Raw genomic sequence first — 18,269 nt, 5'->3', positions numbered from 1 at the left:
CCAAAATGCATTTGGGGTGTGTGCGTTCGGAATGATAAGAGAACATTAGCTCGCCTGTTCAACGTGCTTGTTACTTCCCATGCTGGTGGCAGCATTAATCCTGGTGCTGAACTCTGCAGTCTCCAGGTTTACGGGCTCTCCCTCTCACTGAAGCGTCAGCAGTGCCGGCTTTGAGAGATATTTGGAATATTCGTTTTGACCAGGGCTAATGAATAACAGCTTAACAGGCAGAGGCTAGTTTTAGAAGACACTTTCCCAGATCTTTCTGGAAGGTCAGCAGGCTCCTGCCATCCACTCTTTGAGAATAAGCCCCACTAGCAAGTAGTCAAGTAGTCAAGTGTGTTCCCAGATGGATTTTTTTAACCCTCGATTCTAAATAATACATCTGTTTTGAAAAGAGAGGAAACAAAAACCAGAACCAAACAAACCCACAAAAGTCTCAAAGCCCAAGTCAGTTGTAACTTTAACTGAGACCCTACACTTAGCGCTTGGTGTGTTTCCTTTCAATAGTCATATTTGTGGCTATCAGTTGCTTAACAGCATGAGTGACCTTTGACCCAGAGAATTCTTCATCATGGGGGGCTGCCCTGTGCGCTGTGCTATGCTGAACACCATTTCTGGTCCTTGCCCTCAGCTTCCGGTTGCTGCTGTTTTAAAATAAGGTCTTGCAGTGTTGTCTCAGATTCCTCCACTCAAGCCATCCTCCTGTTTCATCCCTGAGTTAGTTGGAGCTACAGGAATGTATGTCTTCCATTGGACCCGGCTCCAGCCACCAGCTGTACCAAAGGAGAGCATCTCCAAGTGTCCCAGGAAGCAGAACTCCCAGGTCAAATGTGCTGGTGCGCCTTTCCTTTTGGGCTCAGCTGAAGCCTCTGTGTCTTAACAGGGAAGTGATGGAGGCCAGCCCAGACAGGAAACTAAGTGATGGGCTGTATTTGTTTCTGCATGTGTGGAAGATAGACTGTGCTCAGGAGTGGAAATATCAAAGCCTATGGTGACATTAATTACATTGTTTACAGGCTTAATAGTTAATTTATAAATGTCCAGTTTCTGACCCGATTTTACTTATGTGCATAGTTAGTGGAGTTTGTTCTGATAAAAATGGTTAGGATTGAGACGGTGTCACTCAGAATACTCACCACAGAGACATTGATAGCTGGGTTACTTTAATCAGCAGGGGAGCGAAAGCGAAAGTAGTGTTCACATAATTTCCTGCATATATCATCTCCATATGTGTGCCCTCTAGATACTGTGCTGCTGCATGCCCTGCTAGGGCAGGGAGGAGGGAGGTGTGTATCTTAGATACAGAGGGTTCTGAAGAAGGCCATTTGGAAGGAGTTCTTTCCAAAGAACTTAGAATTATTTTCAAAAGATTTTCTTGTGTATGTCACAAAAGTCTGGAGAAAATGTATAGGTATCATGTAAATCTGATACCTTCCATTCAGGAAGACCAGAAAATGGCTTTGGAACCTAAAAGTTGTCAATGAGAGGTAAACTTGGAACGTCAAGATGTTGTATTTAATGAACAATAGATTTACCCAATATTGATTATTTGTACAGTTACTTACTTGGAATTTTTTAAATTATTTTTTCTTATGAAACTCTAAGTGATTAAGAACTTGTTATTCATTATTTATTAAAAAATAATGGGGTTGGGGATTTAGCTCAGTGGTAGAGCGCTTGCCTAGTAAGTGCAAGGCCCTGGGTTCGGTCCCCAGCTCTGAAAAAAAGAAAAAAGAAAAAAAAAATAATGAAGTTGGTCAGTGGTGGTGCATGCTTTTAATCCTAGCACTGGGGAGGCAGAGCCAGGTGGATCTCTGAGTTTGAGGCCAGCCTGGTCTATAAAGCAAGTTCCAAGACAGCTGGGGCTACACAAATAAACCATGTCTAGAAAAAAAAAAAAACAAAAAAAACAAAAAGGAAGAAAGAAAAAAACCGAACTGACTTATTACAAGCTGCCGGACCATCTTGTCTCTCAGTGTCTAGGTATGGGTCCTGATAGTTCCACTTAGCCTTGCCTTGTTGCTAGAGAGTGAACCCAGGAGGGACCTTACATGTGCTAAGCACATGTTGTAGTCACTGGGCTATATCTGGCCCAGCATACCTCTTTCTTGTTACCAGTTTCCTCACTGGCAGAGTGGGGTATTTGTTGTCCTAATTTCAGAGGAGCAGGGTGCTTGTCATCTTGGTGGCTTCTCTGCCAACTCATAAACTTGGTCATGGAAAACATAAACACTTTACCTTGCTGAAGGGGCTGCACTAGGGCAGATAACTCAGGATGATGGGCTCTGTGGTTAAGCTGATATTGATGTTATTCGTGTGTGTGTGTGTGTGTGTGTGTGTGTGTGTGTGTGTGTATCCGTGTGTCCTAAGGATGGGCCTCAGAGCCTTGTGCCTGCTAGGCAACTCGTAGCAATGAATTATATCCTCCAGCCCAGTTTATGTATTTTTGTTATGTAGTCTCCTGTTAGGAAATTATTTGGTATAGCAACACAAGAATTTATTATCTGTCATAATGGGAGGAAAGAAAATCCCATTTGATTTTTTTGTTAGAGTTTCAGACCCAACCTTCCACCCCCTATTATCCAACACCCTGAATCCAAATTGGTGGTGGTACACAAACCACACAGGCCTTTCATTCGCTGTCTAGTGGTAGCTGCCTTTGTGTAAGACAACAAGCTCCGGGCACCTTACTGATCCACGTACATAAGGCGATATTCCCTTGACCTGTCTTTGGATAACCATGTGGGCCTTGTTGTCTCTACTGAGGTTTGAGGGCTCTGCTGTGGCCACAATATTCTCTATGTAGTTGGCATTCAGTAATCACCCATAATGCCTTTGGAGGAGAGGTGGTTGTCATAGCTGGCCCCACTTTTCTATCGATGAAATTACTCAAGTCCTAAAGATGGCAGTTGGAATGCCAAAGTGCTGGCTGTCCTGTCATTGTGAGAACCACATTTGGGGCAGTTCCAGTCTGCTTGGGCTCATCATGGCTGCCCAAGAGTGGAGATGGAGATGTGGACCTGGCACAGGGCCTTGGTGGGATGGGTGGGCCAGCCCAGCTTGGGGCTCCGACGCCTGAATAGACATTGAGCAGACACCAAGCACAGGCATAGCAGTTGAACGGTCCCAACTTAGGGATGAAGAAGAAAACTTTGTTTTTAAAGATACCACGTCTTGTTGACTTCCTCAACTCTTAAGTGTGAGTATGGATGATAGAAAGTGGCAGAAAGTTAAACCAGAGGGGTGCAGTGAACATGTGCTTGTTTGTTTGTTTGTTTTTAATCCCAGGTGCAGTCTTATGTAATACGTGCACCTCTGGCCGGTGAATCATTAACTAGTATTTGGAAAGCTTCCTGTCACAGAGGTTTATTTTTGACTTAATCTCTTTTTGTCAATATTGAAAAATAATGACTAACATGGTTGAGAACTGTCAGTGTCATAGAAGTGCTGTGTGGTCTTTGCTCATATCCATGCCCTATAGAGTGTGAAGTGTTTTGCCTGGTTTTATAATTGAAGAAAACGAGGTGCACTGCAAGTAAATAAGTTGCCTGCTACAGTAAGAAAGTAGCAGGGTGGACTTGAACCTGGGGTGTGTTTAGCTCCAGGGCTGGCACTTTTGGCTGTGATATTATGTTTCAGTACCATCTGACAAGGTCTGTGGTGGTGATAAAGAGTCTATGTTAGAAGGATGCAGCTTCATGCTCTATTTTGATCCAGAGCAAGTTGCTTAGAAGGTTTCAGGAAGCCTGAGAGCCATTAGAACCTGGGAGACAGCTGGGTTGCACTAAGCCTGTTGGCCAAGCTGTTCCAGGTGCAGATGGTGTTGCAGTAAACCAAGTCACCTGCGGGAGGGGACCCTGAGTGGACCCTGCCTCTGAGTGAAAAGGTCCCTGTACGCTGCTTTGAAAAGATCCTTGTACCTGCCCTTGAAAGCAGGTGGGATTGTAATAGCCAGTGCAAGGGCCTTGGGACATGGGGCGGGTAGGGGGAATGGAGAGGATTTGGTCTTGTTCTTTGAGAGTTTGCTTTTGATAAGCAGATGAAGCTGGTAATGCCTGGGACAGCCTTTAAGTTGCTTAAACCAAGAATGTGGAGGAGAGGCCTGTGTCTCCCAGAGGGATCGCTTAAGGGCTAAGGCCAAGAGGGCCCTACCCAGAGCATTACGTGGTAGACTGTAGTTGAGTTTCTACTGTGACCTTTTAAATGGGAACCAGAGCCTGCTGGTCTAGAGGGAGGGTACCCGTGTGTGTCGGGGCTGTGCTGTGCTGGGTGGGCCTTCCTGAAAGTGTTTGGAGTATATCTCATGAACACTATGGAACCCTTGGAGCATTTTTCTGTTTTGTGAGACAGGGTCCCACTGTTAGTCCAGTCTGGTCTGGAAACTCTGCACCCTCTTTGGGTCACCCTCAAGCTCCATGTAGAGTACCAGCAGGGAGGGGAGTTGAAACGCAGCACACACTGGGGGGGGTAAGGAGTGACAGGGAGGAAGATTGTATTGCACTGATGCTTGGGATGGTGTAGCATAGCACTGCAGAAAGCCCTGTATGTTACGGCAGTGCAGGCTCAGGGCGTAGCTGGTGGACCAGTGGGCAGAATGGAGGGGAGTGAACAGATCTGAATTTCCTGTTGGAGGGCTTACCTAGGGGTCAGTCAATCATTGTGATGGTGCCCTCAGCAAAAGTGAGGCTGGCTTGAAAGAGATCAGAAGCTTCTTTCTCTTCAGGCACTTCTGTCAGCTGTGTTCACTGGGGAGGGGAGCTTGAGTGTAGGGTCTGGCATTTGGAAGACCAAGTTGTAAGCAATGTGCCATGCCTGTGGTTGGTAGACTTGGTGTAGTGCAGAGCAAAGCTTGCCTTTGAGGCTTGAGACTTGCCCTTGGAGAAGGAAGGGCATTGGTGGAATGTCTGCATTGTGGTTGAGAGATGGGGTGGCAGGAACAGTTGTGGCCTTGTAGTTTCGGTGTGGGTTAACGTGCTGAAGTGTTTGTTTTACAAGGGTTACTTACTTTTATTTATGTATGTATATGGTTGCCTGATGCATGGGGAAACCAGATGTTAAAGATGGTTATGAGCTGCTTGATGGGGGTGCTGCGAACTAAACCCCAGGACCTCTGGAAGAGCCATCTCTCTAGACCACAACATGCTGAAGTTGTAGTGCGGAGGGCCCCAGGAAGAACCTGGAGGAGAGGCCAGAGGGTCAGCTGCACCAGGAGCAGAGGGGCCAGGAATGACAAGGTGGAGTCAGGAGCCTGGAAACTTGAAGGAAGGGAAATGCCACTGTGGGGTATTGCCCTGTCTGAGCACTGTAGGTGCTTAGCTGCACTTGTTTGTTCTGTGTCCACCCTGCTGATGTTTCAGTTGCCTTTTCCTCCTGACAAACGTGGAAGAGCTTTTGAAGATGCTGTTTACTTAATTTACAAAATCAGCTGCCTTTTATGATGTCAAAGTATAACACATTCTAGGCTAGCCAATGTCGTCTCTTTTTTTTAGTTAAATTACTATTTATTTACTTATATCTGGACACAGGGTCTTACTATGGCCTCAGTCTTGCTGGCCTCAAATTCACTCTGCATACCATTCTGGCCTTAAACTACACCAACTTATGCCTCTCGTACTGTGACTAAAGGGGTACACTTACCACTATGTTCAGCTAAACAGTATGCTCTCTGCACTTAAATTTTATAGTACCCAACCCTATCTTATTAAATTTAAAATGTTAAAAAGTCTCTTGATATGATACCTAGGTTGTTTTGAAATTATGTTTAGGCTGTTTTTAAACTATTAGGTTATTAACCTGAGTGTCTTAAGAGACCACTTCTTAGTTTATGGATTTATATTGCCATTTTAACATCCTTTTTAAACACAGGATTTTATTTTTATTTGTGTCCATGTGTCTATAAGTGAGTAGGTACATGTCTGTGTGGTGCCCACAGAGGCCAGGAGTGGGCATTTGATCCCCAGGAGGTGGAGTTAGAGGTGCTTGTGAGTTGCCTGATGTGGGTGCTGGGAAGCAAACTTGGGCCTTCAGGAAGAGCAGTGAGCACCTTTAACCACTGAGCCATCTCGGCAGGCCCCAGTACAGCAGCGTCGTAAAGCTCTGTTGACCGCTGTGCCAGTCACTTGTGGGCTTTCACAGCAGTCACACCCCACGTTTGGTGATACTGTTTCTTTGAAACGGCTACTAATGGATGCTATTTCCCTACAGGGAGATTCTGAAGAAGACATGGAGGAGCCTTCCCAAGAACAGAGGTAAGGAGAGCAAGAGCAGGTCATTGCCAGCCAGGCCAGACATCTGAAGTCTCCATGTGTGTCTGTATATGTGCTTAATATAGTCTTTAATGTTCCTTTCTCTTTGACCTATTTGACTTCTGTGTAGTCTACATTCTTTAGTTGTTAATCTGATTTTGCTTTAAAATGCGGCAGGAAACTGTTTGCAGTTCTTCCTTGTTTACTGCACTCCAGCCTTGCTTTTCCCATGGTGTACTTAGGCCTTCCCTCTTATTCAGAAATATCTGTTGAGGTCACACTCTGTGCCCAGTGCTGAACATAACACACTAAACACACCTGCATTGCCTTGGGTGTGGTGTGACCGTCAGTAATTAGTATGCCGAATTAGTAGCCTGCTGGTGGTGGTTCACACCTTTAATCCCAGCACTAGGGAGATAGAGGCAGGAGGGTCTCTTGAGTTTGAGGCCAGCCTGGTCTACAGAGCTATTTCCAGGACAGCTAGGGCTACATAGAAAAACCCGTCTCAAAACTTTTCCCTGCCATTTTGCTTTGTTTTGAATTTTTATTTATAATTTAGTTTGGTGTATTGCTGGAGATCAAACCATGATCCTTGTGCATTACACACACTACCTTTTTCTTAATTAGAAATAGTTTTTTCCCCCTACATTTGGAGACAGGATCTCTTTTAGCCTGGGCAGTCTAGAACTTGCTCTGTTCTTGTTCTTCAGAACAAGAACCTTGTTCTTCAGAAGTCTCTCCGCTCTGAGTGCTGGGGCCAGACATGCGCATTGTCACACACAGTTTAGGCAGTTTCTTTCTGTCAGTTTTCCTTTTTCAATTCCTTTATTAATTCTCTTACTGGGTGCATGAGACAGACAGACAGACAGACAGACGGCATGTGCCCGTGCACCATGGTATGTACATAGAGACTAGAGGACAATGTGGGAGACTGGGTCCCTCCCACCACCGTGTGGGGCCTGGGGATGGAGCTCTGGTTGTTGTAAAGAAAAGTGAAGCTTTTGCCTGTTGAGTCATTTTCCAAGCCCCTTTGTCATTTTTCTGTCAGCTTAAGGCAGTAGTTGCACATGCACGTGTTTATCAGTATGTGCATGCATAATGTGTATGCAGTCTGTATATTTGCTTATAAAGAGTGCATTAAAGTTTCAGTAAATAGTTTCACCGTTATTGCTTGCATTTTGCTCCATTTTCTTTTTTCTTTTTCTCTTTTTTCCACATTGAGATATTCTAGAATACAGATGCAAATCCGTTTTCTATTTCATTTATTTCATTTAAAAAAAAAATGTTTGCTGTCTTCTAGCATTTGGGAGCCAGAGGCAAGGCAGTCTCTGTGAGTTCAAGGCCAGCCAGGGCTACCTATAGAGAGGACTCTGTCTTAAAACAAAGCAGGGGTTGGGGATTTAGCTCAGTGGTAAGAGTGCTTGCCCAGCAAGCGCAAGGCACTGGGTTCGGTCCCCAGCTCCGAGGGAAAACAAAACAAAACAAAACAAAGTAAAAACAAACCCAGAAAAAATGGTGGTGACAATTCACGTACCATACTGTTTCCTCGAGTTTTAGCCTGTTGCCCAGTTGTCTAAACATCACAGATTAGAACCTCTCTGTTCCCTCAGAAACACCTTCCCCTTCCGTGTAAGCCTTCAGCCTCAGTAGCCATGGTTTGCTGTTGGGTCAGCTTGACTGTGTACTTCATGCTGCTGGTGGCCGTCATCCCAGGGTTTTGCTGTTATTTTGTCTTCAGCCGTTTTGGTTTTAACCTGGTTTCTGACTTTGTTTTCTTTTATCTTTGGTTTGTTTAGCTTTTAGGGTTGAGATTGTTCCTGGTATGTGAAGATTATGTTATGACATTGGTGGAAGGCTCCTCCTAGAGAGACTTCTTTGTGTCCATTTCTAGGGATGCAGATTCTGGAGTTTTAAGAATTACCTCAGTGCAGTGTTATGTGATGGGTATATTAGTCACCGACCCATGTATGGACTGCTCGTTGACGAGCTACTGATTGTTGAGTTGATTTTTAAAACTTCCTCACACCAGTTTACTATCTCATGACTTTAAAAATAAATGTTTGAATTGGACATGGTAACATTTGCCCATAACACGAGCACTTGGAGGTAGAAACAGGAGGATCAGGGGTTCAAGGGCATCCTTGGCGACATACGAAGTGTGAGGCCCTCCAGAACTACATAGGACTACTTATGTAACCAAAGCCAGAAACTCCAGATACACCGAGATTTGCTGTAGAATAGATGAAGATTTTATAAGAAAGGCACAGAGATACAGAGAGAGGGCTTGCTGAATTGTCACCCAGGATGCCCTGTTGTCATTGCTAACATTTTCTAGTACTCTGGTGCCATCACCATGAAGCCAACACTGGTCTCCTACTGTGACCCAAGATCTGGACTTTGTTTGGATGTTGTTAGTGTTTCCCTGAGATCCTTTGCAGGGCTGAGATTCCTCAGCCTGCCTGAGTTCTCGGTGGGAATTCAGCCACTTACTTTGGTGCATGGATAATTATACTCTGTTTTAATCCAACAAATTCTAAGGTTCCTTACCTGCTAACCTCCCACTCCCACCCCTGTGCTTTTGAATATGATCTTAGGCTCCTGGGCTTTAGGTCCCAGGATCCCATGTGAAGTTTTAGTTGCCATGTCTTCTTGGGCATAGTTAGTTCTCAGTTTGTCAGGGCTTCTTCAGTTTTGATGACCTTTCGAGGGGGTTAGGTATTTTGTATAATGTATTTTGTATAATGTCCTTGAATTTCACTTTGGTAATTTTTCTCATGGTTGAGTTGCCTGTGGTGTCAGGAGGAAGGCCACAAAGACAAGCTGTCTTGCTACCCTGTCACATCTGGGGAGGGGATATGCCAGTGTCACTTTTTCCTTTGATTCCGGCTTGGTCTTGCTGTCGGTCAGGGTTCCCCCGCTGTGAGCTCTCTTTACCATCTCTTTTCATTCCGTGTTCTGTGAAGCAGATTTACTGCATAGAATTATGACACATCATCACAAATCATTTGGAGTTCTTTCTGTCGATTTGCCTGATGCCAACTTTTAATGATAGATGGACTTGAAGTCAGTCAAGTGCCTTTATCAGTTCAACAAAAGCATGTGCTTCTGCCTTGATGTCCTAGAGCAGCTACTGCTGTAACAGCTTGAAACTCGAGAAATAGTCTTGACCATAAAACAGTCTGCTTTATGAGAAAGCATGATCGGTACCACCATGGATCACTAGAGATCACCGCCAAGGCTGCCTGAGGTGGGGCCTGACCAGGACAGGGCTGAGTCTGGGCTCTGAGGGCTCCAGAGTGACTTTCCTGTTACCTCACACTCCATTTGAGGAAGCTGTCAGTGTAATTGGCCTTGGTGACGATTTTGTTTGTGATATCTTGACTTCATCTTCTGTGGACGCTCTGTAATTGTATTTGGTTGTGAGCCAGGAAAGCACTATTTGAAAACTCCTCCTTCTCTCCTCCCCATCCCTCCTTTCCCCTGGGTATTCTCAGATATCAGCAGCAATCTGCTTTGCCACGAAACAAAGATTGCTTTGGGAGATTTGTGATGAGAGGGAGCAAATCAGAGCAAGTCCAGCCCTTACTTGAGTGAAGGCTTGCTGGGAAGCCTTTTTGGAGCACAGTAGTATTTGATAGGATCTGAAAAGTTTAAGAATTGCTAAGGAATGAATAATGTTATTTTAGCTTTAAAAAGAATGATAGAAATCACAGATACTGCCTGGCTAGGGACAGTGCATGTGGAAGGGTCTTTGTTGGTGGTAATTTGTACCATGCTGAGGATGGAGCCCCAGCCTGTACTCTACCACTGAGCTATATACCAAGTCCTTTTGATTTTCAGAATGTATTCTTAATTGCCTAGGAACAGCAGTAGAGCATGTTGCTGAAGAACAAGCCAGTCAGTTAAAGGCAGATCCTGGGCGCTGGAAAACCACAAGACTCCTAGTGACTTCTCAGCAGCTGAGGGGTCCAGTTGTTGGCAGAAGCAACTGGATCTTGAGGGAAGTTTCCATTGAGTCTGGAGGAGATCCCTCAGCTCCAAGCCCTCTGCAAAGGGAGCTGCTTTTCACAAAGCTCTGCTCACCTTCAGAAAGCTGAAAAAAAGTTCATCTTTTGATAGGGTCTTACTTGTCACCTAGGGTTCCAGTGTGGACAATTCCTTTCATCCTGCTTTGACATCTTAACTGACCTTTCCTGTCCTTTTGCAGTTCTTCTCTATGAGAGAAGACAATTTCCAATCTCTCTTGCTCTCTCCCCCTTAACCTTGTCACTAAGGTGCACCCCAGTCACTTAACCTTTACTTTGTTCTGATACGTATGTATGTATGTATGTATGTATGTATGTATGTATTATGTATTATGTATTATGTATGTATGTATATGTGTGTGTATGTATGTGTGTACGTACGTATGTGTATATGTATATGTATATGTATATGTATATGTATATATGGAAAACAAATTGCGCCTTCTGCTTAGAAGTCTCTGTTCAGTGATACCTTTTTGTCGTCTTTAGATGCTTCAAAACTAATGTGTCCTGAACTGAGCTTCTGGGCTCTTCTCCAGCTTCAAGCCCTGGGTGAAAAGAGCAGGCACACTGGTCTAATACTAATGTTAGCATGCTAGATACAGCAAAGTTCAGGCTGAGGGAGGGAGGAAGGCAGAAAGTAGGGAGGGAGAGTCCCTTTGTACCTTTCATAGTCTCACCGGACCAGCAGCCTTGGGTATGTGGCTGAACTTCAGAGAGTCTTCTGCCCCTCTTCAGCCAGGCCTTCATATTCCCATCCCAGTAACGTGTTGAATCCTTCCTCTTCAGGTCAGCCTTTTTGGGCCACATTACTGACTCCCAAGTGTGGCACAGACATAGAAGGTCTTTTGTGGTTGAGGTCTTTCCCCATGTTCTTATTTCCCTTCAGCCATATGGTGTGTCCTCTTTGCCTCTCCCTTCCCCTCCTCCCTTCACTCTGGTGGTTACCTTCCTGAGCTGTGCTGTGTATAGCACTCTGACATTAGTGTTAACACAGGGTGCTGCTCCTTGTGGAAATTACCTTTTATGGTACCCAAGGGCCAACTACTCCTGTTGACTCCTCAGTTCCAGACTCAGTGGCTTGAAAAGCTGGTAGCTACTGCACTGCCAGATCTTGCTTCTGAGCATTACTCTTTGACTCATCAGTTGCTGGGTTTAATATGCTCCCCATATGCAGACTGAAGCCAGTCCTTGCTGGTGAGCTACAGCTCCAGTGTCCGCGTTAGAGGCTTCAATTGAGCTACTGCGATTGTCCAATGCTTCAGGAAACTGTTCAGCACGCCCCTGTCAATGTAAAGTTCCTGGGTGCCTTACACCAGGCTGGGGCACAGAGAATGGTGCAAAATGAATGAATTTTCACATGGTCTTCATGGCTTTAACATGAAGATTTTCTTTAAAATCTGTCTTGTATGTTTTCCGAATACAATGCAGGCTTAACAGCCTAAATGGTATATATTAAAACTGTTCTCTAATCACAGAAACCTTTAAAAATATTTCAAACATTTGTTGTGAAATTTTTAACAAAGTTTTAGTCATTTATATAGTTATTATATAACTACATTATAGTTGAAATTAAAAAAAAAAATCTACTGGAACTAGCAGCCTTTCACTTGCTGTCCCTAGCTATTTAAATACATCTTTCTACAGACTCCTGTGGTGGCTAGTTTTGTGTGCATTTGTGAGTTTATATTGGATATTCGAACCGTTAGTAGTGCCATATCAAATAATTTTTTAATCCTTCAAGAATTGTTAAGTGTTTTTCTGTAATAAAAATAGGCAAGCCACTTCATTAATGTCAGTGACCCCGAAGGAGCAAGTGGAGTCACAGCAGGAGAGGTTGGCTCTGTAGGAAAGCGGAGAGTGGTCGGGGTCCAGTGGGAGTCGTGCTGCTCCTGCCTCCAGATGAGATACCTTTCGAGCAGTGATTTAGCTCAAGACTAAAAGGCACTCCACTTGCCTCTGTGGCTGGCTAATTATTTATTGCTACAGGACAGAGTGTTCAGCTGCAGAGTCGCTTCGTGCAGCCCATTTAGTAGATGGGTATTCTGCAAAGAGAGCAGGGCAGAGGCGCAGCCTAGGCAGACAAGCCAGTGGCATTGAAGCCTACATAGGGTGGACTGAGGCAAGAACTAAGGAACAACTGTAAGGGAGACACCGGGTATTGTTAAGCCTTGGGAATCCAAATTTCAATGTCTGTGGAAGATCCTGGCTGTAGAGAGGGCTGAGCTGCCACACAGCTTTGGTGGTGTCAGGTTGCTTTTAGGCGGTGGGCGTTGTAACTTGAATTGCTCTACATTGTGCTCCAGTGGGCCCCACTGACATGACAGCCGCAGCATTGATTAATTCTGCCAAGGTGTTGGAGGCTTCTTGTTACTTAAGATAGTAGCACAGCTTGGGATTTTAATACTTAAAATAATTTCCCAAGGCAGTATTCTCTGTCTGAGAACACCAACATTAAGATAATGGGGTCTCCTGGGAGCTCGTTACTCTTAAATGAGTTGTCATCAAATTATTAGTTTGCTGTTAGGAGTTTTGCACAAGCGAAATCTGACTCGAGAGCAATAGTGTCTGGCCACCCTACCCCCAACACACAAAAGAATGTTGTCACAAATAATTACCGTGGTAGTCTAGACAGTCAGATGCTGTAGTTAAGAGCTCTAGTTGCTCCCCCAGAGGACCCAGGTCTGATTCCCAGCACCCATCTGATGACTTACAAGCATCTTTAAGTTCAGTTCCAGTGGACCCTCTTCTTGCCTCTGCAGGTAGCAGGCACACACTTGTGCACAGACTTACGTAGACAAAACACCAGTTCACACAAGACTAAGAAAAAATTGCTGAGAATTTCCAGTTATTTAAAGTTTATTCCTGTTCTCCAGAAGGTGGCCTTCTGTGCTTTCGGTGTTCTCTTGTCTCAGGTGAACTTTCTTCAGTTCGAGAAGTAGGTACAGAGAGCTGTACCTACTCTTCCACCTCTCTCAACTCTGAGTTTTGTCCAGAGCATGGCTTTGAGTGACGTACCTCTGCTAGACCATTCTACAGGGAGCAGGTCGTCCTGTGAGGAGCTCTGAGATAACACTGCTGCCTTTACAGGTTGTCGGTAGAGTGTGGCTTGAGTGAAAGCCCTGCTGTCATGTGTGGTCTCCAGGTCGACCACAGGGAGCATGCAGATAGATAACTTGTGTCATTCCTCCCACACTGTCAGTTCAACTGTGGAAGTCACCCTGCATTGCCATCTAAGCATCGGTCCAGGGATAGCCAAGGCAGATGTTTGCAGTAGGAATGTTGATGAAGTCTTCTGGGCTGATGATTAATCTGCAAGAAACAAAACAAAAAAAGAAGGCCATGCTAAATCCAGTTAATCCATTAAAATTGGATTTAAGTAATTGCTGTAGTATTGTACCTTGTGGTTTACAGATTATTCTCAAATGCATTATCCATAAATAGCCAGGTGGATATGTGGTACTATTATTCTTGTTTTATAGATGAGAAAAGTTGTTCATAATTGTACAATAAGGTTACAGATCTATGGAAGCAGAGAACAGACATATTTCACAAGTGCCCTCTCTCTGCATACACTTGTCTACCCTGTTGAATGCAAAGGAAAATAGGCTGAGGAGCATTTCGCTCTTGGCTATACCGACGGTGTGCTTCTGTGGGTTGAAACCATTCAGGATTGAGCTGTGGAAGCAATTCAGTTCTTTACATAGTTCCTAGCAAATCCCCTGGAAAATATGAACCTGGTTCTTCAGATTACTTCAGAGTTGGATCTTTTAACATGTGTTGGATCTGAACTTTAATTTCACACTCTTGCTAAATTTTAATCCTTCGTTAATGTTCTGCTGTGTCCTTGAAATAATCTGGGAAATTTAAACATGGCTTAGTAGTAAACGAGGACTTTGCAAACCACTGTGGTGTGAGCCAATGAGTTGTCCTGTCAGCTTGCTTTTTTTGCTTTGTGATTATTTTTAACAGTAAGGAACAGAAAACCCTGACTCAACCAGCTCTAACAATGAAGAAAGCATCTTGTCACCTAACTAGCAGCTGGGACAGGGTGGCTCTGCTGTGGTTCACATTTGCTGTGCTCAGTGGGCTTACATTTGCAGGCCTCATCCAGAAGGGTGGGTTAAAATAACCCCTGTCTGGTGCCTCTTTCTCAGTAGCATTCTGTGCAGTCCTCCTTGCAGGTCCCAGGTCATATGTGGATCTCTGCCCATCATGACCCCTTGTTGGTCTAGGGAGTGGGGAAACTGAATGATTAACCTCAAAGCTGGGTTTGAGGGGGTTGTGGTCACTACCACAATCAAGGCTCTGCCCAAGTGAGAGCAGGGGCTGGACTGTGAGAAGCCAGCAGCATCACAGCCTAACAAGGCCTTACAATCTGAAGAGCCAGGTTCACACTGGGGCCAAGCGTGAAGCAAACCACCCAAGGCAGTGCGGTAGACCTTCCTGCAGACTCAGCTTTACCTGGGAACTTGTCAGGCAGCTGAGTTCTCAGACCCCACCCAGGTCTACTGAGTCAGAAGCTCCAGGGGAGAGGCCCAGCTGTCTGTGCTAAGGAGCCCTCTGGGTGATTCTGATGCAGGCTCCAGCTTGAAGAGTATTGGTCCAGGCTGAGACATCTAAGAGATCACATTTCAAAATTACTTTTGTTGATGATTAAATAATGAGAAGCAGAGGTGATCTCGTAGGGTCAAACGGTAGGTAGAAATTGGGGGATAGAGGTTGTTACTCAGTCTTGCCTGTCATCACTGGCTAAGGGTTTTAGCAGACCAAGCATGCCTTCATATTCTCTTCATATAGTATCCAGTTGTGCCAGTGTGGTCCTTGAATGAGCCTGGAGTTCAGCACACCTTGGCTTACTGGTAAACGGGTGGGTTAGGCTACGGCACAGCAGCTCCCAGCTGAGAACTGAGACCCTTCCTCAAGCTGTCTGTCTGTTACAAAGGAAGTGTGTCTGGCAGAAACCATTGGCCTGATAACAAAAATAGGTTCAGTTATAGAGTGGGAGTGGCCACTCAAAATGCAGGGCTCCGTGTATGCCCAGGCTGTCTGCTGTGGCATGTGGCATGTGGCAAAGGCAAGGAAGGCTGTGTGTACGAAAGAGGAGACGAGGAAGAGAGAATGTTGGGTGTAAAAGGATGTTAATAGGTAAAAGTTGGAAGTTCTAAGACTTTTAAGAAACTGGGGTGGGTCAAATCAGTACAGGAACCATTCATACTAAAGGGGACTTCCGTATTCCCCCATCTGTGTCTCCCTCCTCCCCCAAGCCCCACCCAGTGACTCAGGATGTCAGGAACTTGGATGGTACTGGTGCAGGCTGGGCCCAGAGGAGGCAGCTGAGGGCTGTAGAGAAGCAATGACACTGGGACAAGGCTTATGTGTAGTTGTGTGGGAGAGGGGACTCCCCACCTAAACCATAGACTGGGAATTCCTGAGGTCCTCTGTGCTACTGCAGGAACATTTGCCAGCTGAGGCGGCCGGATAGAGTAGGATAGGAAGAAAGGGAACCAAGTTCAAGTGTGCTGTGTTAATTTTCTAGGGCTGATGTAACCAAGTACCACAAACTGGTGCTTAGAACAACAGAAGTGTACTCTGTCCAGGTCTGGGTGCCGACCGGGCGCTGTTCTGAAGCGTGCTGGGGTCCTCCTTTGCATCGGCTGGCTGGCAGCTGCATCCTAACGCTCTGCCTTTATCCCTATGGTCTGCCTTAGGGTAGGATGGCCACACAATTTAACTGGTAGCCAGGGATAACTTATGAGACCTTGTGAGTATCCACTTGCTCTCCCTTCTGTCCCCCTCCCCCTCCCCCTCCTCTCCCCCAAAGCCCTCCCGTACTCCGGAGCTCGAAGGAAATCATTGTTTGGACCTGGCTGTGCACAGTCTCGGCCAGGTAGTACAGTTCCATTTCAGCTGCACAGGCGTTCCTGAGCATTTTCTTGGCAAAAAGTGAGCGGATCTTCTTTCTGAATTCTTCCTTTGTGTATTTGTTTGAAGTTTATGCAAAGAAAATGACAACAAATTATGAGCTCTGAGCAACTCAGTGAGTATGTGTTAATTGTGAGAAATTAAGAGGGAAGATTTAGGCATTTGTCCCCACACGCCTCGGCATACACAACCCACAGCCTTTTCTGTGGTCACATCTTTCTAAATTCTAATTAAGAAACATGGTTTGAGTTCAGGGACTGGCTGACTTGCACTTTACCTACTACACACAGCCCAGGTAGATCCTGTGGGCCATTCCTTGGTTTGGCAGAGGGTCCTTTTGTTGTTTCCTGGAAACCGTTGAATCCTAGAGGTGAGTCTCGCCTTTCCTGCGTTTTAATGACAATTACCCAAGGGTGTTGCAGCGCTGTCCACAAGGAATAGCTGCTATTGAGAGTCTAAATACTTCGTATGGAGTCTGTTTTCTGGTGGACAAGTGCCACATCCAAATTGCCTGTTAGTTGGACTTTCATGTAACTTAATTAGCAGCTTTGTGTTTGGGGAGAAGCTGATCTCTGATCCTGAAATTGGTTCCGGGTGGGGTGGTGTAATTCCTGGGTAATTAGGCGCCTTCACAGCACCTACTCTAGTCATTAGAGGTCTCAAGATTGGAGGCAGAACTGTGAGAGATGGAGAAAGTGCTTTTTCTCTTGTCCTTAATCTTTTAATCCATTTAACCTGGGTTGTAAAACGAGGCTTCATTTTAATTAGAAAGTATATTTAGGGGGCTTGGAAGGGGTTTCATTAGTTCACCACATTTGGGTTCTGGTTGGTGGGGAGCCTGTCCCTAATTGCCTGCTTAGGCACAGCTGAAGGCATTCTAGGCATGGAGGCTCAGAGCCCAAGTTCTTTGAGTATCATTGCGAATCAGAATTCTAGGTTAGGAAATGAACCTAAAGCCCAGGCAGAGGCACGGCAAAGTGAGCTTTAGTTCAGGGATGTCCCCCTTTGCAGGTTTACAAGCGCTGATGCCAGCTTGTGGATTAGGGCTTGTGGCGGGTGGATTGGGTGTCAGTCGCTTGGACTCCAGTGAGTTTAAGGCCTGCCTCACTTAAATACTATTTACATTTCCTTTTTATTTCCTCTTTGGAGCTGGGAATCAGAAGAGGAGAAGGCATTGTTAAGAGACTCAGCATCTGCCACTGTCCATGGAAGCAAAGGGGAAGAATGTGGGACATGGAATAGGGAACTTACTGGGAGAGAAGAGGCCAAGTGGGGGGACTTGAGTTTCAGGGGTTTTTGCTCACACACATGCTCTTTAGGATGCGATGTTAGTCCAGTGATGTGAAATCCCTGCTCTTTCAGCTGTTGTTGTCTTGGTGATTTGTATCTTGGTTGGCCCTCTAATTATTCGTGTGGTCTTCACGTAAGCATGTTTGTGGGCAGCGTGGAGCGTGTTGTCATCTTAGCCATTTGATTCTAGTTTGTGTAGACTGCATTCATTCTTACCACAACTGTGTCGTGGAGGCCCTCTACACTTAGCCTGGTCTCCATCTCGATTTTCAGCGGCCTTTGTAGAGCACGATCTTACTTTATCAATTATTGGTGCTGAGGATTGAACGTTGTGTGGTGTGCTACAGAGCTACAGGTCCAGCCCTGGTAATCACTCTCGTTTCACTTGCGTTTGGAGTTTTAGAACAAAAAGGTTACTTCGGCTTTGTTACTTTTCTAGCCTTCTTTGGTGATTTTTAAAAAAGATATAATAATAATAATGGCAGTAAACATTGAGCATGCATTTTAGACTCTGTGCAAAACTGAGCAAGTATTGACAAATCATTTTCTTGTAGCCATGTTCTCTTGTGGAGAGGGTTAGCATCGGATATTGTTGCAGCATGTCAGCCTACATTGCTTCCTCTGGAAACAGGCGGTCATCCTGCTGGATTAGGAAACATTAGCTTATTTCTGACAGTGGGAGTGGGCCCAGCTCAAGCATCCTTCACCCTGGCCAAGTGTCTTCTCAGAGGCACCACCCTCTTATCTGTACTTAAGCAAAGGCCTCATGGGCCTCATGGGC

General features: G+C 45.2%; 1 protein-coding gene across 32 annotated transcripts in view; it reads left to right on the top strand.

The window, feature by feature from the left end:
* Tmem131l (transmembrane 131 like) overlaps positions 1-18,269 on the top strand; it is a 133,825-nt gene that overhangs the window by 1,625 nt on the left and 113,931 nt on the right. For 25 of the 32 annotated variants that reach the window (XR_015668663.1, XR_015668655.1, XR_015668654.1 and 22 more), the window contains 1 exon segment: positions 6,208-6,251. Coding sequence is in view for 14 of the 32 variants with exons in the window: in XM_087633167.1 (XP_087489293.1) it covers positions 6,208-6,251 (44 nt within the window). In the remaining 18 variants the exon portion in view is untranslated. 32 annotated transcript variants of the gene reach the window in all.

Source organism: Rattus norvegicus, chromosome 2, assembly GCF_021556685.1.
Source record: "Rattus norvegicus strain SHRSP/BbbUtx chromosome 2, alternate assembly SHRSP_T2T, whole genome shotgun sequence".
In the NCBI taxonomy this organism is placed as follows: Eukaryota; Metazoa; Chordata; class Mammalia; order Rodentia; family Muridae; genus Rattus; species Rattus norvegicus.
The sequence above is the reverse complement of the archived record's forward strand: the minus strand, read 5'-3'. Positions and strand labels throughout refer to the sequence as shown.